Raw genomic sequence first — 27201 nt, forward strand, 5'->3', positions numbered from 1 at the left:
TGATTATAATTATTTGATAAGGCAGCGCTGCTTGCCCTTGGCACCTGAGTAAGTAATTGTGACTAAGAAGCAGTCATGTCAGCTGCCCTGCCTGGCCACTGCATCTTAAACTGTTTTCCATGCCCACTGGGGAGATGACTGGAGATAACAGGCTGAACTGCACTAATAGAGATGTTAGGAATATGTTGTTAACATGGGATGTATAATCACTGAAATGGGTAATCTGAGGAAGATTTTAAGTACATCTCTTCCAATGTCAGAATAGACATAGGTAGTGCTGGTCCTGCTTTTGGGCCAGGGTTTGGACCGAATGCTAATGGCAGCAGCAGTGATGTGGAGTCTTCTATAAGAATCTGGAACTGAGAGGCCCAAGATGTATACAATTTTTTCTAAAGTTGTAGCAGTTTCTGAAATTATGGCAGTGGAATGGAAGACTCTGGCACCAGCAACTCTAATCTAGATTCTTTGAGACTGAGAGTAGTGGTGCCAAGTGATTACAAAAATTATTATAAACAAATTTTATTGAATTACTATTTGAGGACTAATTACTAAAATGGCTTTTGATTAATGAGTTGCGAGTCAAGCTGGTTTGGCAAATAGCATTTTGATAAGGTATTTGTAAGACAGATAGTCTTAAGATGAACATATAACACTGTAACCTTAATTATGATGTTAATGCAGAAATGATGTAAATGTGCATGAGAAATTACTGTATGAAGTCACTGGGGTACATCAGGACAAATTGAGTACAGACAAACTCTAATCAGCATCAGCTGAGCATAACATCATTGAAAAGTGAAGCTGGAAGAAATCTCAGTTGATCACTTAGTCCATCTCCTTCTTCCACGATAGAATCAGATCTGCTTATGACATTCTTGGCATATGCAGAACTGTTGTTTCTCTGCCATTTTGTAGCAGACATTTATCTGCTACAGGACTGTTACTGCACCGATCCTGACTCTTGTCAGGACTGTTACTACATCTCTCCATGGTCTTCTTTCTTTTGAGCACCTCCTGTTCTCAGTCTCTTGATTCAGGTCATGTTTTCCAGACTTCTAACCATTATTGTTATTCTTGCTGCTTAGCCTGTCAACCTTTCTTGAGGAGCAGTACCCAAGACTGGACGTGCCTCTGCACTGAGGTGTTACTAATGCTGAGTACAGCGAAAGGACCTGCAAGATGCCTTGCACGTAGCTTTTCTGTTAATATATCTGTGTAGTGTTTTCTCTTTGCTCAGGACAATAACCCCTGTTCAGCTTGTGATCTATCAGAACCTTCAGATCTTTTTTTTTTTCCCAGACTTCTTTCTGCCAAGCTGATATCTATCCTGTATTTGTGCACTTTACTCCTGCCTAAGTTAAAATGCTACACTTTTTACAATTGAGATGACTCCTGTATTTATAGGCAACTTGTCCAAGTTGTCAAAAGTTTTTAATACTTCTATCCCCCATGTATTTGTAGCCACTCTTTGCAGGTTTAATCTTGGCAGATTTAATAAACACACGGTCCATTCCCTCATCCAGGCTATCAATAAAATATTGAATGGAATTTATGAACAGCTGAGTAACCATTCAATTTGTCCTTTAAATTTCACAGTGAACCCTTGGAAACTACTCTCAGAGTGTGAATTCCAACCAGATTTGTCTCGTGACTTCAGCCAGGGCATTCTTGCCCTCATGAATGTTGTGAGGGATAATGACAGGAGACTCAGTGACATTGAGGTATGTGGTATCTGCTGCTTCTTCCCTATCCACAAAGTCTCATCCATTGTAGAGGGAAATTAGATTGAGTCAGCTTGTTTTGGTCATGAGGAATTTATGTTGACAACTGCTCATCTTACTAGTTTCTATGTGCTTAGAAATCATTCAGATTATTCTGGTGTTTTTCTTTTCCTGGACATTAAATCTTTTGGTATCTTAGTTATTCTATTTGACTTGTAGAAGATGACTGCTAGTGGTTCCAGTTATTTGAAAGTGTAAGACCTCTGGGGACAGTTGTGAATGCAACAGATACAAACCTCTCACCAGGAGAAACCCTGTACCAAATGTGAAATTTCTGGGATAAAGCAGAGAGACACAAAACGTTCTCAGGAGAGTGGTGGAAGGAACGTTTTCACAAAAAGAAATTATTTTATTTCAGTCTGAGAAATTATGATGCAAATCAGCTTAATTTAAAAAAGAAATTTCAGGCTAGCTTGAGAGAATTCTGAACAGTTTGAACTACAAGTCTGAACAGTCTTGTAGAAATATGGTCAGGGTCATGTAAAAGAAGAAGTTGCGAAACCTTAATTTTGGGCTGCACTGACTTCTTTGCCTATAATAGATTGGTAGTGAACATCTAAGAAAATAGAAATAGAGATTAGACTAAATTCCATAACCTTTTAACCCAGAAAGCCTGGATCTCCTCAGCAAAGTGTTTTCTGAACTCTAATATATGCTCACTGTTGACACGGGCTTATTCACAGAACAGAATAACCTTTGCACAGCTCAACGAGAAGTGCGTGTGTGATAAGTTTTAGTATCTCCTGTTCAGTGCGCCCATGTGACTGTAAGTTTGATCTTACCGAAGCAAGGTGTTACACTTTGTCTTGTAGCACTTCTGCTGGAGTGTTTGATACTGTGTGTATAGCAAGTGTATGTATGTTTATATGAACACTCCAGTATATGGGTCAAGGAAGAAAGAATATGCATTTCATTGGTATGAATCATTTGCTGTTTTTCAGAAACTTTGATTTTGCCTGAATTCAGTATTCTAAAAGGCAAAAAAATACCACCCAACAAACTCTTATCTATGCTGTGCATTAACAAGCCTTTGGGTCAGTACCATTTCCACTGTGCATTTTGTTATGTAGAATTATCATCATGGTCGTGCCTTGAACTGTTTGGAAGATGGAACTGCTGGCAGAGGAGGGAAATTGAAAGTGTCATCAAACTCCCAAAATAGAGGCAGATGTATTCCATGTTGGCTGCAGGACTTTTGAAGTATGTGCGGGGGCCCTGTTACAAGTCTTTTGTCCCTTTTTTCACTGTCTTCTGCAATATAGATCCCCTTCTTCTTCCTGGTCCTTTAAGCTTAAGGAGCTGTAGAAGTACTCTAGAAGTCATTTGTCTGTGGAAAAGCGTTCTTGCTTTCTGGAATCCTCTGGTTTTGCATGTACCCTCCACAGGCAGGTACTCACCGCAAGGTTGGAAATGGTCTTAGTGATGAAGTGGAGATGCATGTGAATATACTGAGGACAGGGGTGCAAGGCAATGCAGTACAGATTTTATAACACAGAGGTGAGTCATTTCTTAATAGTGAGGACTTTTGAGTATTGACTCTAGGGAACTTCCACTACAAGGCAGCTGTTAACATATTACTATGAATTGGTTTGGAAAAAAAAGATTAAAATTGCATAAGTAGATAAATTTTAAAGAGACAGAAATAATAATGACATTAAAATTGGCTGAAAGAACCGAGCTACAGTAACAATGGAACATTTTAAAAATAAATGGGTAGCTAGGAAAGAGTGTAGGGAGACATGCTGCTTGGAGATCACAGAGGCACCTAAGCTTGACGGTTTCTATGACTGCATGAAACAGAGAAACACAGCCAAGCCCCCGCTCTCTCCCAGCATATTATACTGTACAGCAATCAGGTTTAGTAACACATTGCTGAGAGAAAGACTTCTACTATTTAGTATTCATTATGGATGGCATTTTTCAGATTTCGGTGCATCAGTGTAAACAAGCCACACTGGAGGAAGAGTGGAGAAGAGTATTTCTCCAAGCTCTGATTTATTTCTTGTTGATATTCACTAACTACACAAACCTATGGTAGCACCAATTTTAGAAAGGGAAAGTAACTCTCAAACCACCACCATTTTCCAGCGTTCTTGCAGGAAGCCAAAACAACAGGAGGCAAAACGCAATTTCTGCAGTAGGACAGGCGTGTGGCTCCCTTGTGTGGCTGAAACATCTGGTAGATTTGTCTCTGTGAGTCGTGGCGGATCCGCAGGCCTGCCTGGGTTCTGCCAGCTGCCTGGTTTCTATTCCATTTACACTGCATTTTGTAAACCTTGTCTGTGTGAGGAGGGAGCCTGTCCCCACGAACAGGGTGCTGCTGTGCTGGGACACCTACATCTGTGAGCAGAAAGCTGCCTGGACAGACCAGTATCCTAAATACCCTGAGGCTGACCAACCATTGTCACATCCAAGTGTGGGATGACACCAGCCAGTGACATAGCAACCAGAGAGCTGTCCTGCCTGCATGCTTGCCCTTGCAGAGAAAGGTGCATGGCCCACACTGCACCCCATGGGAGCTGGCCCCTCTTTTTTTGGTGTGAGATCATTTCTTCCAGGTGAGCTGGATGCCAGCCACCCAGAAAAGCGACACAGCTTTTCTATCATCCATGAATCGTTAATTCCTGTAAGCCACAAGGGTACTGAGTACTGCAGCAGAAATGGGAGCCATGGCGTAGGGAAATGCATGTGGGCTTTCACCCCAAGTTCCCCGCAGCCTCCCCAAAGCCTGCCTAACAGAGGAATGATCCAGCATGCTGAAGAAAGGCCACGTATGACAGCTCTGTTCCATGTGCACTGCCTGTGTGAGTATAGAGAGCCTGTAGTAATGGAGGATCTCTCCGGCTCCCCTCTCTGAATGAGTGAGTTCACATCATTCTGCTGACACAGGCACATTCCTGCTTTTGAACATGAATCCTCCTTTGGGAGTTGCTTCTCCACATTCCCTACCTGTCTTTTACCTGGCCCTGATACAGCCTCCTCGCAGGCCTTTTTGAAAGCTTGGTGCTAGAGGTTCCTCTGCCCACCTCACCCAGCATCCAGGTCCTTGCTCCCTGCAGTGCTGTGGTAGAATCCTCCCCATCATTCCCCTTCCAGCTGGAGGTGTTAGATGTCCTCTTTCCTCCAAAGGCTCCCTTCTTTGAAAACACCTTGGTGAATACCTGCCTTTTTTTCAGAGGGATTCATGACAGAGTATCTTAGGAGTTTTTGATTTTTCCCCACAACTACCTCACAGTAATACCTAACGTAAAAATCGGATCTACTCAAAAGTGCCGGAGCTTCTTAAAAGGAAATTAAAAGCAGCTGCTATAAGAATGCAGAAGATGAGAAACTAGATAAAAACACCCTATGTGAAGCTCAGAGCAATATATCACTAAGTGAAATGATTCTACAAGGGACCAAAAAGGCAATATTCTAACAGCAAAGTGGAAGAAAGTATTCAAAATCAGGGATTTCTGAGCAAATAAAGAAACTATTTAAAAAAAAAAAAGCACTAACTGTGAAGCTAAATCTGTAGGGCAGGCACGGGAAAATTTTAAGGTGCAAACTCACTAAAGGAATAATAAAAATACTAGTAAAAATATTTTCAAAATTGCCAGGATCAGGTACTCTTCCAGAGGTTTGGTCAGCAGGTGACCAGTCTCTAAAAGGATTACTGTAAGAGAGGAAAACTGCTGTTGAAAAGTAAACTGAAGCTTTGGGTTGGTGCTTACTATGGCTGAGGTAGGTTATTCTCCCATGAGAGCTAAACTTACGGGGACAAGTGTAAGGAACTGTCTCAAATTAAATGACATTAAAATGCATTTTAGGACTAATTGATAAGATGAAGAGTCAGAAATTGCCAAGACCATATGGTAATCACTCAAGAGCTCTGGAGGAAAACAAATATGCAATTATGGAGCTACTATAGGGTGTAACCCATCACTTAAATCAGTCTCCCTGCAAGAGGGATGGAAGATGGTAAATGTGACAACAGTCCCTGAGAAGGTCCCCAGGAGCGAAGTGGAGAACTGCAGACCATCACACTGGAGTCTGTACTGAGCAAGTGAGTAGAAATTGTAAGAATAAAATGATTAAATGGATAAAACCCAACGTATTAGGGAAAGTTTTTCTAGCGAGAAAACTCATTTCACAGATTGGTTAGAGCTCTCGAAAGGGTTCTGAAGATGCAACTGAGATGACCTAGTCATAACAACATAAGAAATGCTCAGTGGGTCAGACCAGCTGTCCATCTGCCTGCACTGGCCACCTATTGTTGCTGTGACCATGATTTTCTAAGTCTCATTCGTATTCCCCTCGCCGCCTTCTCTCCAAACTGAAAAGCCCCTTTAGTGTCTCTTCCAAAGCAACAACTAGAAATCAATTTAATCTGGTTGATTGTTCTTAACAAAAGTTGTAATTAAGCTGTAAAATCCCTTGCCATAGGATATTATGGAAGCTCAAAGTCTACTTGTGCTCCGGGGATAACAGGAAAAGTTAATGGGGAGAACTTAAAGCATAACCTGTTAAATAGTAAAACCAAGGATTGTGGCTCAAAAAGTTCCAAGACACATATTGTTGGAAAACAGAATAATAGTCCAAGAAAGAACCACTGCATGCCTGGTATGTTCTTAAATTCCTTCCCCAGGCATCTGTATTGAAAACCAGATGCTGCAGTAGAGGAACCTTCGATCTGACCCAGTGCAGCCTTTCTTGTGCTTTATGTTCTGTCAAAAGAAAATGAAACATAGATATGAATGTAAACACTTCTGATGGTTAATGGTGAACACTGAACAGTGAACGCTGAGCTCATCTCCCCACTATACAAGCAAACAATGAATTTTTGTTTGGATGCTAATGAAGATCTCACCGTGATGCTGCTAGGTCTTATCTAGCAATATAAAGAGGAAAGCTACATGGTGGAAATAAAGAAAAGCCCTTTATAAAGGAATGAAAATGTATTGCAAATATTGATGTCATTAACCACTCACAGGTCAAAAATATACTTGAATCTACTGATGTAATTTGAAGTAGGTATATAAGTATTAAGAAGAATCTTTTCTTACAATTAGTGCATCTGCTATGATCTGAAAAGGAGAAATTTGTATTTCTTGTATCCCTTTAACTCCAAGTGATCCAGGGTTTGTAGTCAAAAAGCAGATCTTTCTGCAGCCATCTAATCTATTCTAGATCTCTTTTGGTTTTCGGATCAGAGCTGAGGCAAGCTTCTTTTACAAATTTGTGCTGCAGTCTAATAAAAGAGTTGTTCCTTGCCAGGAGAATATTACATACAGTTCTGAGAAAAATGAACAGAGTCAGCTTGTTTGAGAGCTAACTGATGCTTACTCACAACACTGATAAGCCTGACATTTACTGAGGAATGCCACAATTCTCAGTCCAATGAAAAATCCCAAGAGGATGTTTTTTTCAGTGATGCTTCACATTCTATTGACTCAGGATAAGCTGGAGTCTTCTAAAGTATTTTACTAAAAAAAATTAATGTGGAGCCCAACTCCTCCGCTTGAATTACATACAGATGTGCTTTGGCACATTTGTTAATGATCACGGTATGTTTAATGATGCTCTACAAGTTGCCAGTGCCTTATGTGTCATATTTCATTCCTGTAGTGTATTAAAAGCACTTATGCAAGAATTCTTGGTGTCTTGATTGCAATTACAAAAATTATACTTGGAATAATGCCACTTAGCACCTCCATGTAAAAGCTAAATCTTGTAGTGAAATACCTGTTTGTGATACTAGGCAGTGTTCTGGCTGTTAGTGTAGTCTTTGCATGTTGGTCTGTGCTTTGGCTTTCTGTAGCATCCACAATATCTGGCCATGCAGGATTCTTCTGGAACAGGCCCTGCCTCAAAAAGACTGTCAGAAGGCTTTTGAATGTTCAAGTAGATTATGTCAAGAAGTTCCCTTTTGATTATTATTATAAAGATATGTTCAAATAATTCTAAAATACTAGTGATGCAAAATTTTCATTACAGGCACTGTGATAATTAGCTCCTACCATATCGTGCTCCTTATCTAGGAATTCCATTATTCTGCTTTTAATTATCATTTTGACCAACTTTCAATGTACAAAGCTGTTTCTCTGGCACTTTAAAATAGACAAGTATTCCAAATAGTGGCTAAGAATTTTCTGACAAAATTGTTTTTCAGGGAAAAAAATTCTTATTTATCAAAACGTGAACTTTTCACAGAAACATAGGTTCCAGATGTCAAGAGCTGCAAAATCCATCACTTCAGGTGGTAGTTTGTTCCCAAATTTAATCATCACTGCTGTTAAAAAATGTGTGTTTCATTTCTGGTTTGAATCACTTTCATTTTTCAGCCCTTAGCCTTTCTTCTGTCTCTGCTAGATTAAAAAGTGTTGGTTGATATTTTCCCCTTGTGAAAGTATTTATCGAATCGCCCCACAATTGAGCTGTTTAAGTTTGCCAGTTACATGTTCTTCTCTCCTCATATACTTTTTATGGCTCTTTTCTGCCCCCAATCTAATCTTTCAACAGCTTTAAACGTGAACATCAGAATTAGATATACTAGTCGTTTCAGTGATGCTGTACCCAGAGGTTGAATGGATTCCTTATTTCTAATCACTTCTCTCGTTTTATCACGCTTTTACCTTGAGCATTTGTGGTAAGCTTCTTGCCCATTAAGACCTCCTAAGTCATAACCATTGCGCTCCAAGATAGAGTTTTCTGTTCTGTAAGAGTAGCCCATATTCTCTGTTGGTTCATTGACTGCTTCTTCTTGAACTTACTCCTATTGTACCTTGCATAATATTAAGTAGAGAGCAGCCTCTCTTCTTGGATGTTCAGGATCTAATAGTTCTGAAAAGCAGTCATGCTGTGTTTCTATAAATTGGTTCTCTAACCTTTTTTTCCTTTGTGCCATTATATCGATTTATTTATGAATAATAGAGGTCCCCATGTTTAGTATTTCACCTCTCAACATTAAGCACTCAGTCTTCTTTCTCTGGTGACTGATGGGATAACTCTACTCATATATTTACATTCTTACTGCCAGACAGTTTCAGTGTACAATCTTTTTCAGTAAGAATTTTAGTCTGACTAGATTCCTTAAAACATTTTCTTTGGTATAAAAAAATTCTTTCACTTTTATGACTTATACTCTCTTTTCTGTAGTTTATGGCCACATACTATGGTATATTGTTGGTTTTGTCACTGGGATTTACTATTTTCTGCTGTGTCAAGATCTGATTTTATTACTGGTGTTTTACTTCATCTAGCTTTTTTTTTTTTTTTTAATTAAAACCCTCCATTTTTATATACATGCATTTATAGTTCTTAGTTTGGGGGGCACCTTTGTTTAGCTTCTTAGTGCAATGTCATTTTGATATAATAAAATATCACCTATGAACTGTTCCTATCCCTGTACTAAGCTTTTTCTCTGAACTAGCTGTATACACAGAGTATTTTTGTTTTACCAACCCTTAGCAATCTGTTTGCCTTAGCTCATGACAGATTTCCCCCAGCTCCCACTTAATTAAACACATCATATATGTTTTCCTTGTGAAAAGTCTGATTTCACTTTTGACTTTTGATGGAGACCATCACCTCTGGGTAGCGTCTTCTTCCCCTCTGCCTAATTGGAGTTGTGTGTATAACTGGAAGGATTTCAGAGAGACTGTCAACAGTACCCTGGGGCTAAATCTTCTAGCCAGCAGTCTGATTTGCCTTCCACAATCCTTCGCTTGCATTTCCCTTTAAAATTTGTGACATGCAGTAGGACCTCATGCTCCTCCCCAGCACTTTCTAGCATCCACCTAGGTGTCTCATAAAAGACCCCTTCATATTCTGCCTACAAGTCAGCAGATCTCTGTCATCACATGCATGGCTGTCGTATGCTCCTGGTATTTAAATTCCCATCAGCACAGTACACTCAAAGTTCTCAGCTGAAAATGTATTTTCAGATATAGGCTTCCTGGAGTTGTCAGCTTGCTTTTCCTCAGCTGGAAGGCAGCTTCCTGCTATGTTAATAACTACACTGTGCTATGCTATTCTATGCTATGCTATGCTAAACTATCCATTGTGAGAGGAGACAGCCTCCTTGAAGGTGAGAGGAGAGCAAGCAGTCTGAGCTTGGCCTAGTGCCTCATGCCCTTTTATACTGTTTTTGTGCCTTATATTTGTTCTCTCTTTGTTCGTCCAGGTTAGAAGCTCTGGCCTCAAACTGCTCTGGGTATGTGCTGTGTGTGCCATGTGGGCAATAAATACAGCAGCTGAAGCAATTACTGAAGTATTAGTGACTACCCTGGAAGCTCTTGGAAGGCAGGTAAGATCACTGAGCACTATAGAAAGGAAAACACAGTTTACTTTTTTGAAAAAAAGAAATCAGGAAATTAGAGACCACTCTTCCCAGAAGTAACTCTGAAGAAATATTACATGATCAATTTAAAGCAAATAGAAGATAAAAAGAAAAAAAAAGACATAGATTTACCAAGAATAAATCATGCAATCTTACTCTAATTTCCTTCTTTGACAAAATAATGTCTAGTAGATGAAGAGGAGGCAGCAGATGGGACATATTTTGCTTTAGGAAAGCTTTTGAAACTGTTCCACATGATTCTCTCAGAAGCAGACTAAAGAAATATGGTCTATATCAGTGTGCCCAGTATTTCTGGCTGGGTGAGACATTTACCTTGTTTCTGTATTAGGGAGAGACCATATGTTGCAGCCCTTCGTCTAATACATAACTGTATTGTACAAGCATAGAAAAGCCAGTGCTTCCTGGAGCAATGAGATTTATTACATATGTGCAGACAGATCCACATACTGCCATGATCAGAGGCACTAAGTAGGCTCCAAGCAAAGATGGCCTGCAGTGTACCCAAAATAGTCCATCCAGCAGGCAGCTCTCATCCCTGTGGACTCTAGACTGGATCCAGAAAGGAGCGAGGGAGACCACAGCCAAATTCATTGTCCTGGCAGGCCATGGGTTGTTCATAGGTCAAGGTTCATCATTTAAAAGGTACGTGATGTTACTGTAATGTGGGTGGCAATGGTGCACTGTCAGACTGGGAGGTTATTTTGACTGGACTCCTGCTGGCGTATGTCCTGGGCCCAGTTCTATTCAGTTTTTTAATTAATGACCTATATGATTTAACAAAGAACTCACTCATAAGATTTGTGGATAAACCAAGATGCACTTTGAAGGTCAGGATCAGACTTCTAATGATCTTGAGAAACTGGAGAAAGTGATCCAGAAATCAACAGTATGAAATAAAAAGAAACAAGTGCTGTATGCCACATTTATGAAAGAGGAAACAAATACCAAAATATAAAAAAAAGGTATAACTGACTGCCTGAAGCATGCCAGGAAAAGATATGGGAATTAAAGAAAATAAAAAATTAAACATGAGTGAGCAATCATGGAAGTCTCATACTGGGAGGTGTTAATGAAATGTATTATTAAAACATGGGAGGAAATCTCATTTTCTGCAGTGCAGTTGAGGCCTTTGCTGGACTTTTGTGTCCACGCTTGGTGCTAGAGGGTACTGGTGTTGTGAATGATGTGGGTACTGACAACAGAGGAACGAGTAGGAAAGGAATTTTGAAAGTGGAATCAGTGTTATAAATTGTCACAGTACCAGACAAGCAGATTCTCAGTTGTTGGTGAGATAGTTTTTACAAGAGAGATAAGCTATATAAATCAATGTGAAACTAGATTTCAAGGTTTTAACATTCAAAAGCAATGAGGTATTTTTATAGTTGACAGTTGTGGAAACTCACCAAATGAGCAACAGCACGTGGTTCCAGATCGCAACTCCTCTTCGAGAGAAGTAAGAAAATTCTTGTAATTTAGAAAAATGGGAGGAACTGAAATCAATAACATTGAGGAAGGAAATAGCAAAGAATGGTCTCAGCAATTAAAGTCCCAGCTAAGCAGGCCCCATGAAAAATGGGCAACTAGATCAATAAAAAAAATATAGAAATATATCTACACAAATGCTGCCACTCTGAAGCCTAAAAGAGGTGAACTGGAATGTCTGATTTTAAAGGAAGTTATTGACATAATAAATGCCTCAGAAACTTGGCAGGAGGGTAGGAAACTGTAATAATAGGGAACAAATTATAGAAGGCGGCTGGAAAGGGGTATGCTAGTGCTGAAGCAGTGGAGAGTATGAGGAATTGTCCCTAAATGAAGTTTGAGCAGAGGACATTTTGGAAAAAATCAATAAAATGAACAGTAAGAAGGCATCAAGATGAGATGATACTCAATCAAGGGTTCTGAAAGACCTCAAACACTAGATTAAGAGAAAGCTAAATGTAGCATGAAATGTGTCATTTAAGTTGACCACACTGCAAGAAGGATGGAAAGTGGCAAATGTGTCTTCAGCCTTGAGAAAAAGGACTCCAGGACAAATGTGGAAAACGACAGATCAGTAAATCTCACTTCCAAACTGACTAAGTGGGTAAAAACTACAATAATAAAGAAGAGAACCAGTAGACAATTTCATAAATGTGATTTATTTGGAAAAAGTCATTACAGTTCTTGCAGAAGGAGACCATGTCTCATAAATCTAGTTGAACTCTTTGAAGATGTCAACAAGCTTGTAGGTAAGGCTGATCCAGTTGATAAAGTGTGTATGGACTTCCAAACAAATGTCAATAAGTCTTTCTGCAAAAGACTCTTAAAGTAGTTAAGCTGAGATAATAAGATGTCCTCTTGTAAGTAAATAAGACAGAGACAAAATGGGACAAAAAGTGGGAGAAAAGATCAGTTTTCCCAGTGAAAGGAGCTCTACTGCTTAGTCATGCAACTGTTTGATTTAGGACCTGTGCTTTTCAATATCCTTATAAATTATTTGGAAAGGGGAGCGAATATTATAGTGACAAGGTTTGTGGATGACACAAAATTAGCTGAGATAGTCAAATCTGACCCTGAGAACAGAGGCAGATAGTTCTCATGGGAGTGAGTGACTGTGTCAGAAATGGCATGTGAAAGTCAATGCTAATAAATGCAAAGTAGTTTGTCTGGGAATATACATATTCAATTATATATTATACTTATTCAGTTATGGATTGAACATTACATTATTATCACTCAGAAATAGAGTTGCTGTAGGATATCTCTGTGAAAACATTGATGCAGTGACCACAGCAATAAAAAATTCAAACTGAATGAGAGAAATTTTTAGAAAAGGAAAAAAGGAAAAGAAAAACATGATTATGTGATTATGTCACTGTATAAATGTTTGGCAAACCCACGTATTGATTAATATGTGCAGTTCTGTTCATCCTGTCTCATAAAGAATAAAATAGAACTAAAAAGGATGGGTGGGAGTTATTTAGCTCAGAGATTTAGACACCTAAATTTAGGTTTCTACCTGTAGGTGTCAATCTATGAGGTAGATATCTAAACTCCAACCCTAAATCAAAGCTTTTTAATCTGAATTCCACCCACAGAAAGTGGATGAGGACAGAATGGTTTTCATGTCAGGACAGAGAAAATAGTCAGGCATGGGACAGAGATCTTGAGATCTCCTAGCTAGCTAGGAAACAATGAAGAGGGGATGGCTATTATTTTTAAGAATAGGAGAAGTTAAGGATACCCCATGAAATTATTAGGCATCAGGTCTAAACCAGAGTGTCATACATTCTCATATAACATATTATTAAATTGTAGAACTTACTGCCGGAGGATGTTGTGTAGGTCAAAAGTATAAATGAATTAAGAATTTCTGGAAGGCTGATGGGAAGCCAGCGTCCTGCCAAACAGAATTAAGAAGGCTCATTCAACTGTCAAAAGCCAGGTAGAGGTACATGGATAGGACTCCGAGGCAGCTAAGTAGGACAATAAAGGCAATTTCTAGGCCAGAACAGAGACCGTGAGTGAGAAACTGGTGTGCACCCCACCAACAGCTCTTTTTGTGGTCAGTGGGACACCATGAAGACAGAACCACAACTGGGATCTCAGGAGTAGAAAGTGTGGTATACTCCAACATAGACTTTGGGGGAAGGAGAGGGAAAGGGAGGGAAAGAAATGCTGTGCAGAAATTTTAGGAAATGAGGGAGACTGATGATAGCCATAAAACAATAACCATTAGCATAGGTAATGTCCAGAACATGGAAACAAGAAGCAGTGTTCGTAGCTCATGATCTTCAGCACCTCAGAGTTGATTGAATGAAGAAAATCCTAGAAGCCACTAGCAGTACAGCTGTTCCCAGGGCCTGCGGCTGGTTACGCTCCTGCCTGGGGCTTGAAATGTAGGTACTGGAATTCACTTGCTAAATCTAGTCTTTACTAGAGCAATGCTCTAGTGGTTTCTGAAGACTTAAATTGCTAACAACCACATTCAGCCCAGCTTATCTTGCTCTGTCCAAACTCCCTGGATTTCACTGACCGGCAGTATTTCAGTCATTACTGAAGTTGCAGATGGGATCCAGAATGCAATCAATAATGAGCCAAACATGATCAGTTTGGATGGATTGTCTCAGAGGAATAACTAACAAGATATGCAGGGCTCTGGAGAGTAAGGCTGGAGAACATCTCCAGCTCTCCAATATGGGGGAGAAATTATGAATTTGGCTACCACTGTAGGTAAGTTTAGTTTAGTATAAAGCTGTGTATAGTGGTCCCAAACTTTCCTCTTTCAATCCTGCTTTCATTTTCCATTTTGTTTGGATATATTTTCATCATTCATTTTGTGCTTTAGAAAAATACTTGTTGCTATTTTGAGTTACTCCGCTGGCTGTCCCCAAGGTATTTCCACCTGGCTCTTAAATGGTTGCAGGTATTTTCTGTGTGCTTAGGCAACCATGAGTTTGGCTCCACAGACCTCAGAAGGACTCGGAGTACTGGGAAAGCAGTATTGCTCATCTGCAGGGTGCAACTCAGGGAATGATGTTTTAATTAGGCTGGTAGCACTACTTAAAAGCAAAATTGGAATCTAATGCAGCTGTCTTTAAAATACACTCCAGTATTACATAAGAAGCCCATAATAACATCAGAAGTGGAAACCTTTAAATGAAGGTAAATTTGATGGCAACTTTTATATCCTTTATTGTAAAGCATGCCAAGCTGCAACATGGTAAAATCCATTAGTACTTTGGGGATCTTTTTTTTTTTTTTTTTTTTAAAGTTGGGAACTATTCATTAGCTCAAAGTGAAACTTACTGTAAGAATGTGCAAGTTCTGGTGGGAGCTGCTGTTGCTGATTGAGGAATTACCATCCTCTCCTGGAATAAACCAAGGGCTTGAGCCTCATGTTCATGAGCCTGGTAGAAAAACACTGTAGCCTCCTGCTCCTACATGAAATTCCTGCTTTATTAAGCACCCCAACCAAAGACCATGATTACAAGTGCATTTCTTCCAGTGCCAGTATGAGACTTAAGCAGTTTGCACCCCCTCTGTCCCCAGTCCCTTTTGATCACGACAAGGCTGCCCCGGAACCTGGGGCTGCCTAAAAAATATTTTTCCCAAAACAGGGCTACTCTTACCTGGGATCCACCTTGATCCACTTTTGTATGTAGCCCCAACACAGTTGTACAGTCGCAACTGTGGGGCTGTCACAGGAGCTTCTTATACTGGCACAGCCTCTGAAAGGAAAAGATTTGTAATTACACACAAAAAAGAGAGTGCTCAGAGTAATCTCAAAGCTTTGGTATGCATATGTATGTTCTTCAGTCTCTGGATAGGGAAGATATGTTTTACATGAGTACTTGTCACTATAGCAGGACTTTAAGCTTACTGCCTGATGCTACATTTAAATTCTGTGACCACAGGACTGTTCATAGCATTTCTTGCCTTTTTTGACCTAGAAAATATTTACTTATTTTTTATAAATCAGAACTGCTATCCCTGGAAAAATTTAATAAGGTATTTTGGTGCCTGTCAGGGAGTTGCCAATGGAAATCAGGGTCAAAATAGTAGCATGGTTCTGGACTTAATTAGACAGGCTGCTTTTTTTTTTGGAGAAGTTATTTTAAAGAGTTGGACACTAGGGAATTTTCTGCATTGAGTTGAGAAGAAAACAGCTTTAAAATTTGTTTCTCCATTTCCTAGAAAATGAGTTTCCTACACGGTTTTGGATTGTTCAGCCGAATGTGTCTGTTTTTTCATGATATGTTTCACAACATATTTGTTACGTCCAGACATAGAATGTTAGCATTAATCAAAACTGAAATATGTATGGAGAAAGCCATTTCACGTCCATCTCTGTCATGAGACTGGCTGCTCTGATAGGGATTAGAGGTTGTTACACTAATGACTTAGACTTTTGTCTCCTTGCCAGAGCAGTTTCCCAATTTAGAACCTTTTCTTCTGATTAATATTTGTATTCCTCCCACAATTCCTCTTCTTATAGGAACTCGTACTGGGAATTATTCCAGACCTACATAATGTCTCTGAAATCTTTTTATCCCTCTGTTTGCTGATCAGTGGAAAGGATTTTAATGCCAGGTTAGGTAATCGAGATAAATCCTAACTTCATCTAACTTTATCCCTCGACCATGTCTTGGATATTCTAGAAACATTTTTTGTGATCCATAAATAAATTCACATAGGATTTTGATTAATCTTTTTTTTTTGCTCTTCTTTTTTCAGTGAAGCCTCATTACATTAAATGGGAGATCAAACAGTGTATTACAACCTCCACTATGCACTGGCTTGTTTAGTACAACACTTTTTTTGGGGTTGAAAACATCAGTAAGTTCCAAAGACAATGTTTTGTGCACAGCTGGGCATGTATAATGTATTTTGGTACTATCCTGAAGCAGTAATGGCTTCTAGTACCTGATAATGCTTTCTAGCCCCATTCAGTTGTTTCAATTAGCTTACATAGTGGTGTAAAGTATACACTGATTTAATTCACTTCAGTTCTAGCTGCAACTTGTTACAAAGAAGAGGGAGTCAAGTTTGTTTAAAGTAGGTCTCCTGCTGGCACTTGAAGCCAGCAAAGGCGTGGATGCCTGTGTGGTTTGGGAGAGGTAGGGCTCCTGGCTCGGAGAGCCACATCACAGCGCTGCACTCCTGAGTGCTGCTTGCTGAGCTTCTGTGTGCCCATTTGGGACATTTCATGACCACAAGCCAGCCACTTTTCATGCACAGTCACTGGGAGAAGTACACACGATGGGAAGGCTTCACAAAAAACTATCCTGGTTAGAAAACTCTCTGACCTTGCATGTGGGCAATAACAGGGAGCAGGGCTTGAGCCCATATCTCTCTATCCTTTTTCATTTGACTCTCTTAACTCCAGCAGAAGGTTTCAAGCTGACCCAGAAGTCAAAGTTTTCTTACCAACAAGAAAAATTTGGTCTGAGTGACTGCCGAGTGGCAACTCTGTACCTCGGAGTCATCAGGTTAAATGAGCTTGGGAAAGATGGTGGCTCCAGTTCGTTAGGAGAACTGGACTTCATGTTACCCTTGATCATCCTAACGATAGACAGGATGGAAAAAAAACCTCCCTTGCTTTGACCCAGAGTTGCTCTTTCCTCTGATGGTTCATTGATTCCCTTTGCTTCCCTTCTCATTTAATAGATTTTTATAAGTTGGGCATTTACAGATCTGCTGCTATTAACATTCAACGTTAGTGGACCCGAGAGCTTCTCTTGCCAACTATGCTGGAGCTTCTGAGCCTGCTGATTTGAAAATGTTCATTGCTGATAGATTCTAACATCTCTCTCAGTTACTAATAGACTGGAAAGTATTTCATCATCTTCAAGCAATGAAAGCAAATCATCCTTCTTTCCAAATACTGAATAAAAGTCTGTTTGAACACTTCTGCATTTTCTGCATAATCCTTCACAAGTCTCCTGTCTGTACCAAGCAGTGACCCCTCACTGTTGCTAGGATTTCTTTTGCAAACACAACTTTCTTGTGCTAAGCTCTGTCAGCCATGGATTTTATTCTGAGGTTTCTTTGTTTCGTGCTTCTGTTCATGTAGGTCAGGAGTTTTCCTGGCTATTGATTTACAGCTAGTTATATGCAGTACTAGTGTTTGACATTTCTGTCTTCATTTTTCTTTGCTGATATCACTACCAAACTTTAACCATGCGAGTCAATTGTTCTAAGATTTCATGTTCAGTGCCTGACTCAGTCTGATATTTTTCATGTTTTTTAAAGTGTCAGGTGAAATGGCAAAAGGATTAGGAAAAAGATACCATTTTCCCAATGTTTTAAATACATACTTATATCTTTGTAATATATTTTTAATATTGAATATATATATATATATATAAAAACCCCAATAGCAATGCCATATAGTCCACTTTTGACAAGCAAGAGTCTTAATATTTGAATTAAGGGTTTGAAATTTAGCAAAGGAATAACCCCGGTGAAAGATGCGTATTTTTTCTTTTCCTTTGAAATCTGACATGTCTTGAGTCTCTCACCATGTGTCCTGGTTTTGGCTGGGATAGAGTTAATTTTCTTCCTAGTAGCTGGTATAGTGCTGTGTTTTGGATTTAGTATGACAATAATGTTGATAGGACACTGATGTTTTAGTTGTTGCTAAGTAGTGCTTATACTAAGTCAAGGACTTTTCAGCTTCCCATGCTCTGCCGGGAAGAAGCTGGGAGGGGGCACAGCCAGGACAGCTGACCCAAACTGGCCAAAGGGCTATTCCATACCATATGATGTCATGCTCAGTATAGAAACTGGGGGAAAAGCTGGCTGGGGGTCCGCTGCTCAGGAACTGGCTGGACATTGGTCAGCAGGTGGTGAGCAATTGCATTGTGCATCACTTGTTTTGTGTATTCTTTTATCATTATTATTATAATTATTATTATTTTCTCTTCCTTTGCTGTCCTATTAAACTGTCTTTATCTCAACCCATGGGTTTTGCTTTTTTTTTCCCGATTCTCTCCCCCATCCCACTGGGGGATGAGGGGGAGGGTGAGCAAGCGGCTGTGTGGTACTTAGATGCCGACTGGGGTTAAACCACAACACCGTATCAGTCTGTGTAAGCTGAGACTTGCCAGCATTCAGCTATGTATTCTGCAGAGGCCTTGTCCAACAACAAGCACCACTCCTGGCTTCAGGCATGAGCAAGATTTCACCTGCAGTGCACAGCAGACGAGCTGGTACGTGCCGGCAGACCTCAGAAGCAAGGTGGGTGGTAGGACTTAGAAGGTAGACAGATGTAAGGTAGGAAGAGAAGCAAAAATAGCTGGACAGGCACCAGTGGGGCCAGGGGAAGTCTACAGGAGAGGTGGAAAGATCGGTGCTCATTCAAGTGTTGCCTGTTAAGAACATGAAATGGAGCCCAGCACCATGTAGTGCCTCCTGTGCAGGTCTGGCAGCAAATACATGAAACCACCAGCACAGCGTGTGCATTCAGACTCAGTCTACTTAAGGTCTTTATAAAGGATGACAACATCATACTGTTACCAGTAACCTCATTATTTGTAGATACCAGATACCACAGAAGGGGATGAGGATACCAGAATGCTGTCTTCTTCAGCAGCAGTATCTGGGAAAGAGCTCTGTCCAGGCAGGGCTACCTGTGCTTCCCTCCATCTGGAGAGGCATCCTGATACAAGATCAGCAGGGCTGGAGGTAAGGCAAGCAGTAAAAGAGGGCTTACAGATTATGGCATGATCACTGAAGTTCGGGTGGCAAATCTGCCCTCTCTTTCAAAACCTATTCATGCTCCCCAGACTCTTGTATACCTTGTGCTTCATCACCATGTGTCAGAGATGCTCCTTCCTTTATTAAAGCTGTTCTCTCTTGTTCACGCCAGCCTCCTCACACGACTATGCTATCCCTGGATAGAGTATATGGGCAGGTAAACATGCAGAATACATGCATGTAGAGATACATGCATGCAGCTACTCCTACACGGACTAACAAAGCCCTGCCGTAGTGCTGTATCCTCTCCCTCTGTTCACTTGTGTTTGCTTTGGGCTGTAAACTTCAGTGACTACAGGCTATTAACTGACAATCCAGAAAATTATCCAGGAAAAGAATATATATTTATCTCATGTTGTAAGGTTTTTCCATAGCACCCACTACAGGTCACAAGATGTGAGCAGAGAGAGTCCATGGCTCTTTGATTTGTCCGAGTATGATGGTTTTTGTGTTCTTTGTACCTTAAAGCCCAGTGGCTTTCTTTTCTCATAACTACAGTTACAGTACTTTGAAGAGCTTTTCCTTAATGAACCTTTCTCTTGTACTCACACCACTGTATCTCTTCATTTTCATTATTAGCAGATGGAGCATGAGTCCCAGTTCTTTCCTTCCATTCTTTCTGCCAAGAGATCTCTGGTGCCTAGGCATGTTTTGTGGTTACTTAATCTTGCACTACTTTTCTTCTAGTGATTTTATTTTATCCATGTACATAAAAATTATTTTGAGTGACATTTTCCATTTTAAAAATTATCTTAAAAGTTAGGTTTACTAACCTGATTCCAGTGAAAACATTTTATGCTCCCTTTTTTTCAAATTTGAACTTCATTATTATTTTTCTGTAATCCACTTTTAATTGTAAGTACCCAGCATTCTGCTAGTTCACATGGCACCAAATGACACAAGGTTGCTCTGGAGTGCTCCAGTGAGTGTCTTCTGGGGAATATTGAAATTCCATGGAAGCAACATGAGAACCATTATCTGAAACAGCCTCTTCAGGCAAACCATATGGGGTGAAATATTCTGCACTGCTTCGATAATCCGAGCACAGATATTTTCACTGGTAACTCTGCAGTAAGCATCAGTCATTTGCTTTGTCTGTGCAGTATTAATGAGCCATTTCAATAGACAGCAGGTTTCGACTATATTTGCTGCATGTTCATGTTGCTTCCTTCAAGTTGTTTCAAAACTCTTTCCACTAGATTAACTAGAAACTCTCAGTTATTCTGTCAAGTGCTGAGGTACCAAAGACATGGACTATCCTGTCCTTTTCAGTCTTGGCTAGTGTTTGGAAGAGAGATGGTGTACTAGGCATGCTGCCTTTGCTGAGCCTTCCTCCGGCAGGGAGGCTTTGCTGCTGCTTCCAGCACCGTTTGCTGGGGCTACTTCTTTCTGTGCATGTAAAACCTCCTTATTGCTTTCTGGTTCATCTGTCATACAGGGGTTGTGGTTGTTAGCAAGCAATGCAGCTGTAAGACACTTTTTGCAGATGGGCAGACATTATTATGGTGGAGGAGTGAGAATATGCAAAACCCAGAATAAGGAGCACAGAGGGAAGAGTTGTACGTTTTGACTAGGCTGATTTGTGCTGTGCCCGTTAACCATGTCTCTGTGATGCTGTTGTGATATGGTCAGGGGAGCTGAATCACTCCAGACATTGGTCTAGGTACCTACAGAGCCTCCCCATGCATGAATACAGCATTTTTCATGGGGCAGAAAAATTCAAAAGAATTCAGAGACAAGTTTTGAGAACCACAACGCCACACAGAGGCTTCAGGGTGCACCAAAAGTCGCTTGAAATTTAAGAAATACTTTAAATTACTCCCTTTTCTCTGTGAGCATTTGGAAACACAGTCCTTCCTTAATCTTAGTGCCTGGTTCTGATAGCTACATGGAGCTTAACCTGGACAGCAGCTTAAAAAAAATCATTAAAAAAAAAAAAATTAGTAAGGTTATTACAGGTCTTTCTACGGAAAGACACTCACACCACAAGTCTTGTACTAACCACTTCCCAAGCAAGGGAACTCGCATATTTAAACAGCACCACAAGGATAATTAAAAGGTGCAGGAGGTTGCCAGCACCAAACTAGATTCTCTCAGGTGCTGGTAGGTGTGCAGGGGAGAAAAAGAGAGGTTTTTTAATTGCAGCTCTGTTTTTTATGCTACATCCGTTTTACCAAAAAAGAGTAGAAAGTGAGCACATGATTTATGCAGCAGGACAGAGCCAGCGGTGCTGTGGTTGCGGGGAGGTGAAAGATGGCAGCTGAGGGCTGGAAGCAGCAGCCACATCCTCAAGCCGAGTTTGTTGCTGTGATTGTGCCAGCGCTGCTGGGTGAAGAGCTGGGCTAGCTGAGTGCTGCCATGCCTCTGGAGCTGGTGGAAGAGCTACAGGTAAGGGGTGTTTTTCCTTCTTTTTTTGGGAATGATCTTCTGAAGGGAAAGAGCAAAGACTAATGGCTAGCACAGATGTTTGTGAGTCTGTCCTGCACCGTTTCAAGTCCTTGTATTTCTTTTTGTATGTTGCTGGAAGCAAGTTTTATTGTATTGCCTTTTCCTCCTCTGTAAAAAGTGAACCAATAACATTGCACCGTCTCACCTCCAAGGTCTTGCTGGCTGACTGGCTCCTTTTCTCACATCAATCAGTGCCCTACCCCGAGTTCCCACTGCCCCCTCCGGAGCAGGCACAGCATCAAAGTGGCCACGCTGGTCCTTTTCTTTTTGTCTCTGGAAATTGCAATAATTGTAAGTATCCGCCCTTGGAGCTGGAACAGCTTCTCTGTTCCTGGGGGCAGATGTCCCTCTGCCTCAGCACAGGCTCTTCCCCGGGGCTGCCAGGATGGAGGACAGCCGCAAAGGCTTTTGCATCCTGTGCTGTGGTGTGGGGCACACTCTCCCTGGCTGAGGCTTTTTGGGCCCCTCACCTTTTTCTCCAGGGTTTGTCTCCAGGTGCTGCAGAGGTGCCTGGTCTGCAGTATGCTTCAAAGATGCTGGTGCAGAGTGCAGGGGCCATAGTGCTGGGGTTCTGGGGGGGCTGCAGAGCGATTGCTGGTGTGTTACTCTTTCGGTTTATTCAATGCACTGTTTACTTAATGCCTGCTAACAGATCTCTGGAGCAGACCTTGCCCTGATCCTCATCCTCAGCTTGTCCCACAGCTCCTGCATCAGAAAGAGCTTGTTGCTGTGCTGGTGGAGCTAAAAGGGGGCAGCCAACAGCCATGGCTGACTTGCTGCGGCAGCTCTTACTTCCTTGCAGTGGGTGCCAGAAGGGGTTGTTTCTCTGCCTTCACAGATGCTCCCTTCAGCCCAGCTTGCTCTTTACTCCATCTCAGCAAGGGCCCAGCAAACACAGCTCCAGCTGCTGAAGTCCTTGTTCCAACGTGCTTCATAAACGTTGCCATTAAATGGATGGTAGAAGGCGCTTATTCAGGGGGAGGATAGTAGGGCACCTGGAAAGACAAGGGCACCCCAACTTAATTGGAAGTTGAACAGCGATCGCTGCAGACTGGGTTGTGTGAGGACAGAAAACCCAGGTGGCTTTTGTGTGCCCACACTACTCACATAGGCTGGGGAGCGAGGTCTGGCAGCGTCAGCCGTTCCAGTTGGGCCTCGCCCCCCTCTGCACTCTGTCTCATCTTTTTACTTTTTAAGAGAAGTCTCTAAAAAAGACTTCCTTTATAAGGAAGCCTTTAAGAGAAGTCTCTAAAAAGATTTCCTTTACCAGGTAATGAGATGAGGCTTAAGTGCAGAGGTGGGTGGGGGGCAGGCCCCACCAGAGAAGTTGCCAGACTGGGGAAGGCCCCTCCAGAGGGGCTGAGGCAGGGGGTGGTGGTGGCTGTGAGACTTCACCCTGCAGCCGAAATGAGTTGTGTGAGGATAAAAATGCCGCTCAGGGCTTCTGCCTCCACACAAGCCAGTCTCTGCAGCGATCGCTGTTCTTAAGAGCCCTGCGTGCTGGAGTGGAGTGTATTAACAGACCAAACCTATTTCCCAAAAGGGAATCCCTGTGCAATTTTTGGGGATGTTTACACTTGGTACAGAAACAGGATATTTGCAGCATGACTCACAGGCAGGACACTGCTCTGCTCAGGGAGCTGGAACCAGGGCAGGACCACCAAGGTTCTGTGTCCCTCTGGGATGCTGCTACCAACTAATGCAGCTGAGGTCAAAACATGGCTGCTTTTCCTACCCAATACATCTGTTCAGGCTGAATCACCACTTTGCTGTTGGGAAGAGCTCAAATAATATAAAACTGCAGGAACTTACTTGTGTCTCCTACTACCTAAATCTCCCAAAGAGGCAGCTGCTGCTTTACCGCTTTACCTACCTGCTCAGGGACAGGCAGCCAACGCCTGCTGGGAATGCCAGCCAGGCAGGACCACAGAAGCTTCTTCCCCAGGTAGGTGCACTGGAGAGGGGACAGCTCATCCTGTCTCTGTGGAGAGGTGGGGCTGCGTGCATGTCTAGGCTGTCTAGATGAATTTCTGCTATCGCTTGCCCAGTGCAGGATGTACTACAAAGAAAAGAAGACAGCTTTATTGCCCTCATCCTGCTTCTCTTACTTGGGCTCCTAGCCCTTGCTCCAGACTGCTCTCAGGACTGAAGCAAGGAGTATGTCTCCTCTGCCCATTGCACAGGCTCTGCTGGGAAAATGATATTTGGGGAGCACCAGCTTCTTCCCAGCAACCCTTCCCTGCTAATAACTGCAGGGAAACCAAAACAATACAAATAACCTGGCTTTGGCTGCTAAAGAAGCAGGTAAAGCAAAGAAGTAAAAAGCTGTGATGGAGTTTTGGGGGAGCCTTCCTTTGCTCTTGCACACAAACAGGGGCTGCCTTGGGCTCCGATCCTGCAAGGAGCCTGCCCTGAGTGGGGGAGGCAGCCCCAGAAAGCAGCACAAGGGATCAGTTTTAGGGACTTCTATTTGTTTGCTTACCACTTTCTCTGACCTCCAGTACTGAGGTCTGCAGTAAAAGTGAGATCTGTACACCAGGCAGGATGTAGGCTCCAGAGGGGTCATAGCAAGAGGGAGATGCCTGGAGCCACTGGCCCTGCAGCACTGACATCTGTGATGATTTTTAACACGACTTTAAACTGTGCAATTCACTTTGCCAACACCAGCTTCCCTCGCTGCAGAGCAAAACCCTTCACGCCAGAGCAGCCTCATTGTGCCATCCCTGGGGTGAATCCTGGTTCCCCTCTCCTCCCCTGGAGCAGGTCCAGCTCTCATCCTGCCCTTCTGTTTCAGATCAACTCATTGGCGAATGGCTTAAAAAGATGTGTCCCTGCGTCCTGTCCCCATGCAGATGGCTGTGAGACCATGGGTCCTGCCCTTGCCTCACTGCTGCGTGATAGGACTGATAGTCCTGAGGGCCCGCAGAGCACATGGAGGGCTCCTGGGTGCACCAAAGCACACAGATTTCCAGGGGCAAGGGGCACCAAAAAGCAGATTGAAAGCTCTGGGGCACCCTGAAAGGCACCAAGGCCCTTGAGGGCACTGGAAAAGAAACAGAGGGGCTCCAGTGGTACCGAAAACCACCCCAAGGGGCACTGTTGGAGCAGAAGGACAAACAGAGCAGCACTGGTTTCCCTTTCACCTCTCCAGCTAGCTAGGGAACTGCAAAAGCAAACCAAGAGGTTGAGGGAACCAACGAGGAGACAGAGGGATTCAAAACACTGAAAAGCAGGTGGAGGGATTTGAGGGGCCCTGGTGGCACCAAAAACCATATGCAGGGATGTGGGGTGGCACCATAAGAGAACAGGAGCTTCTGGGGACACCAGAGGGGCATCGAAACCAAATTAATAGCATGTGTAAGAGACCTGGTTCTTTTTATTCAGCAGAAGGAGTCCTATGTCTGTCCTTTCACCTCCATGCGCTGGCATCCGGATTTCAGCTGAATTTCACGGTGCGTAAGCATCCCGAGAGAATTTCCTTCTTGTTCATGCTACGGAAGAGAAACGCTCCTGTTTCCACTCAGATCTTACAATGGCTTGTCAGTGACAAAACATTCCCAAATCCTCTCATTTATCAAATGGCCAATCCTGTTAACAGCTTAAGAAACATAATTACCTGCAATCTCTTCTGCCATTCATTTTATGCCTACACTTCCCTCTCTCTGGCAGCTTACCAGCAGGCAAGTCAAGAGCTGAAGCACGGCTGCAGCTGTAGAGCGCTTCAGCAATGCAATTTCCTCTAATCACCTGCATGATGATCGCAGGAGTTTTGCCTCCCTGTCTGTAGCAGCAAGAAGCAGGTGAGCGAGGAAGGCACATGGCCAAAAGCACTGGCTAACACGTCACCAGTTGTGTGTAGGTTTCCAATGATAGCTACGTTTTAAGTGCTGTTGCATCCATATGGTGGGAACGTCATTGATTAGGATCTGCTTTTGGGGCACAAGAAATCGCAGCCAGATTTACTTGTCTGGGAGATAGTGTGAGCAGGTGGGCTCTGAGAGAAGCAGCAAGAGAGGCTGGTGCAGACTTGGGTGCTGGAAATGTCTGTGAGAGCTCCACCAGCAAGAAAGCAGGGCCTGAAGTGAGCTGGTGAACTAATGGGGAAATTGGGATCAGCTGGAGACAGCGTGAGCTCCTGATTATTGCATTGCTAAAACAGGCTGATTTTATGTTAATTCACAGTGCATCTACAACTTGTGAGAGGCTTCACATTGGCTCCTTTGGATCAAATCTCAGGGGGGATTTAGAAGGGTAATGACTGCAGGCTGGAGATCTGCTGGCTTCCTAAATGTTGGTTACATACGGGACAGCTTGAGCCGAAGAGAAACCCCTAGGATGACCATAGCATCCCCTACAGCTTGGGGACTAGAAAATTCCCGGGTCTGTCCTATCCATGCTAGCTGCTGAGGAAGCTGCCTTTTGTGCCTTAAATTCTTGTACTAGCCTGACATTATCATTGTACATTTAACTGGCCAAGCCATGCTTCTGTCTACACTCTCTGTTTAGACCTGCTTTCAGTTCTGAAGGATTTTTCTTATGCCTAATCTATTCCTCTTTTCAACCATATCAGCTATTTCGGATCCTTAGTGTTTTGGATAAATGATATACATTTCTTCTGACACTTTCATATGTTATTTTTAAGCAGTTTTTTATCACAGAATCGTATAGGTTGGAAAAGACCTTTAAGATCATCGAGTCCAACCGTAAACCTAACACTACCAAGACCACCACTATATCATGTCCCTAAGCACCTCATCCAAATGTCTTTTAAATACCTCCAGGGATGGCGACTCAACCACTTCCCTGGGCAGCCTGTTCCAATGCTTGATAACCCTTTCAGTGAAGAAAAATTTCCTAATATCCAGTCTCAACCTCCCCTGGTGCAACTTGAGGCCATTTCCTCTTGTCCTATCACTTGTTACCTGGGAGAAGAGACCGACCCCCACCTCTCTACAGCCTCCTTTCAGGTAGTTGTAGAGAGCGATAAGGTCTCCCCTCAGCCTCCTTTTCTCCAGACTAAAACAACCCCAGCTCCCTCAGCCGCTCCTCATAAGACTTCTGCTCCAGAGCCTTCACCAGCTTTGTTGCCCTTCTCTGGACTCGCTCCAGCACCTCAATGTCCCTCTTGTAGTGGGGGGCCCAAAACTGAACACAGGATTCGAGGTGCGGCCTCACCAGTGCCGAGTACAGGGGCACGATCACTTCCCTACTCCTGCTGGGTAAAGAACTGGCTGGATGGCTGGGCCCAAAGAGTGGTGGTGAATGGAGTTTACTCCAGTTGGCGGCCAGTCACAAGCGGTGTTCCCCAGGGCTCTGTGTTGGGGCCAGTTCTGTTTAATATCTTTATCGATGATCTGGACGAAGGGATCGAGTGCACTCTCAGCCAGT

The 27201-nt window shown here is 42.3% G+C and overlaps 1 protein-coding gene across 2 annotated transcripts; it reads left to right on the forward strand.

Moving 5' to 3' along the window:
• The first annotated feature begins 1595 nt into the window (after positions 1 to 1595).
• LOC142413581 (uncharacterized) lies at positions 1596 to 26460 on the forward strand. 2 transcript variants are annotated; one of them, XM_075509855.1, is made up of 8 exons: positions 1602 to 1721; positions 5716 to 5826; positions 9946 to 10068; positions 19147 to 19293; positions 21966 to 22104; positions 25198 to 25265; positions 25483 to 25613; positions 25996 to 26460. In XM_075509855.1, exons 3-7 carry the CDS (start codon positions 9994 to 9996, stop codon positions 25507 to 25509), a joined length of 456 nt encoding a protein of 151 aa, XP_075365970.1. In that variant the 5' UTR covers positions 1602 to 1721; positions 5716 to 5826; positions 9946 to 9993; the 3' UTR covers positions 25510 to 25613; positions 25996 to 26460. The 2 variants fall into 2 exon arrangements, with proteins under 2 accessions (XP_075365969.1, XP_075365970.1); XM_075509854.1 differs by having other exon boundaries at positions 1596 to 1710; positions 25198 to 25613.
• Positions 26461 to 27201: the final 741 nt, after the last annotated feature.

Source organism: Mycteria americana, chromosome 8 (genome assembly GCF_035582795.1).
Source record: "Mycteria americana isolate JAX WOST 10 ecotype Jacksonville Zoo and Gardens chromosome 8, USCA_MyAme_1.0, whole genome shotgun sequence".
Taxonomy (NCBI): Eukaryota; Metazoa; Chordata; class Aves; order Ciconiiformes; family Ciconiidae; genus Mycteria; species Mycteria americana.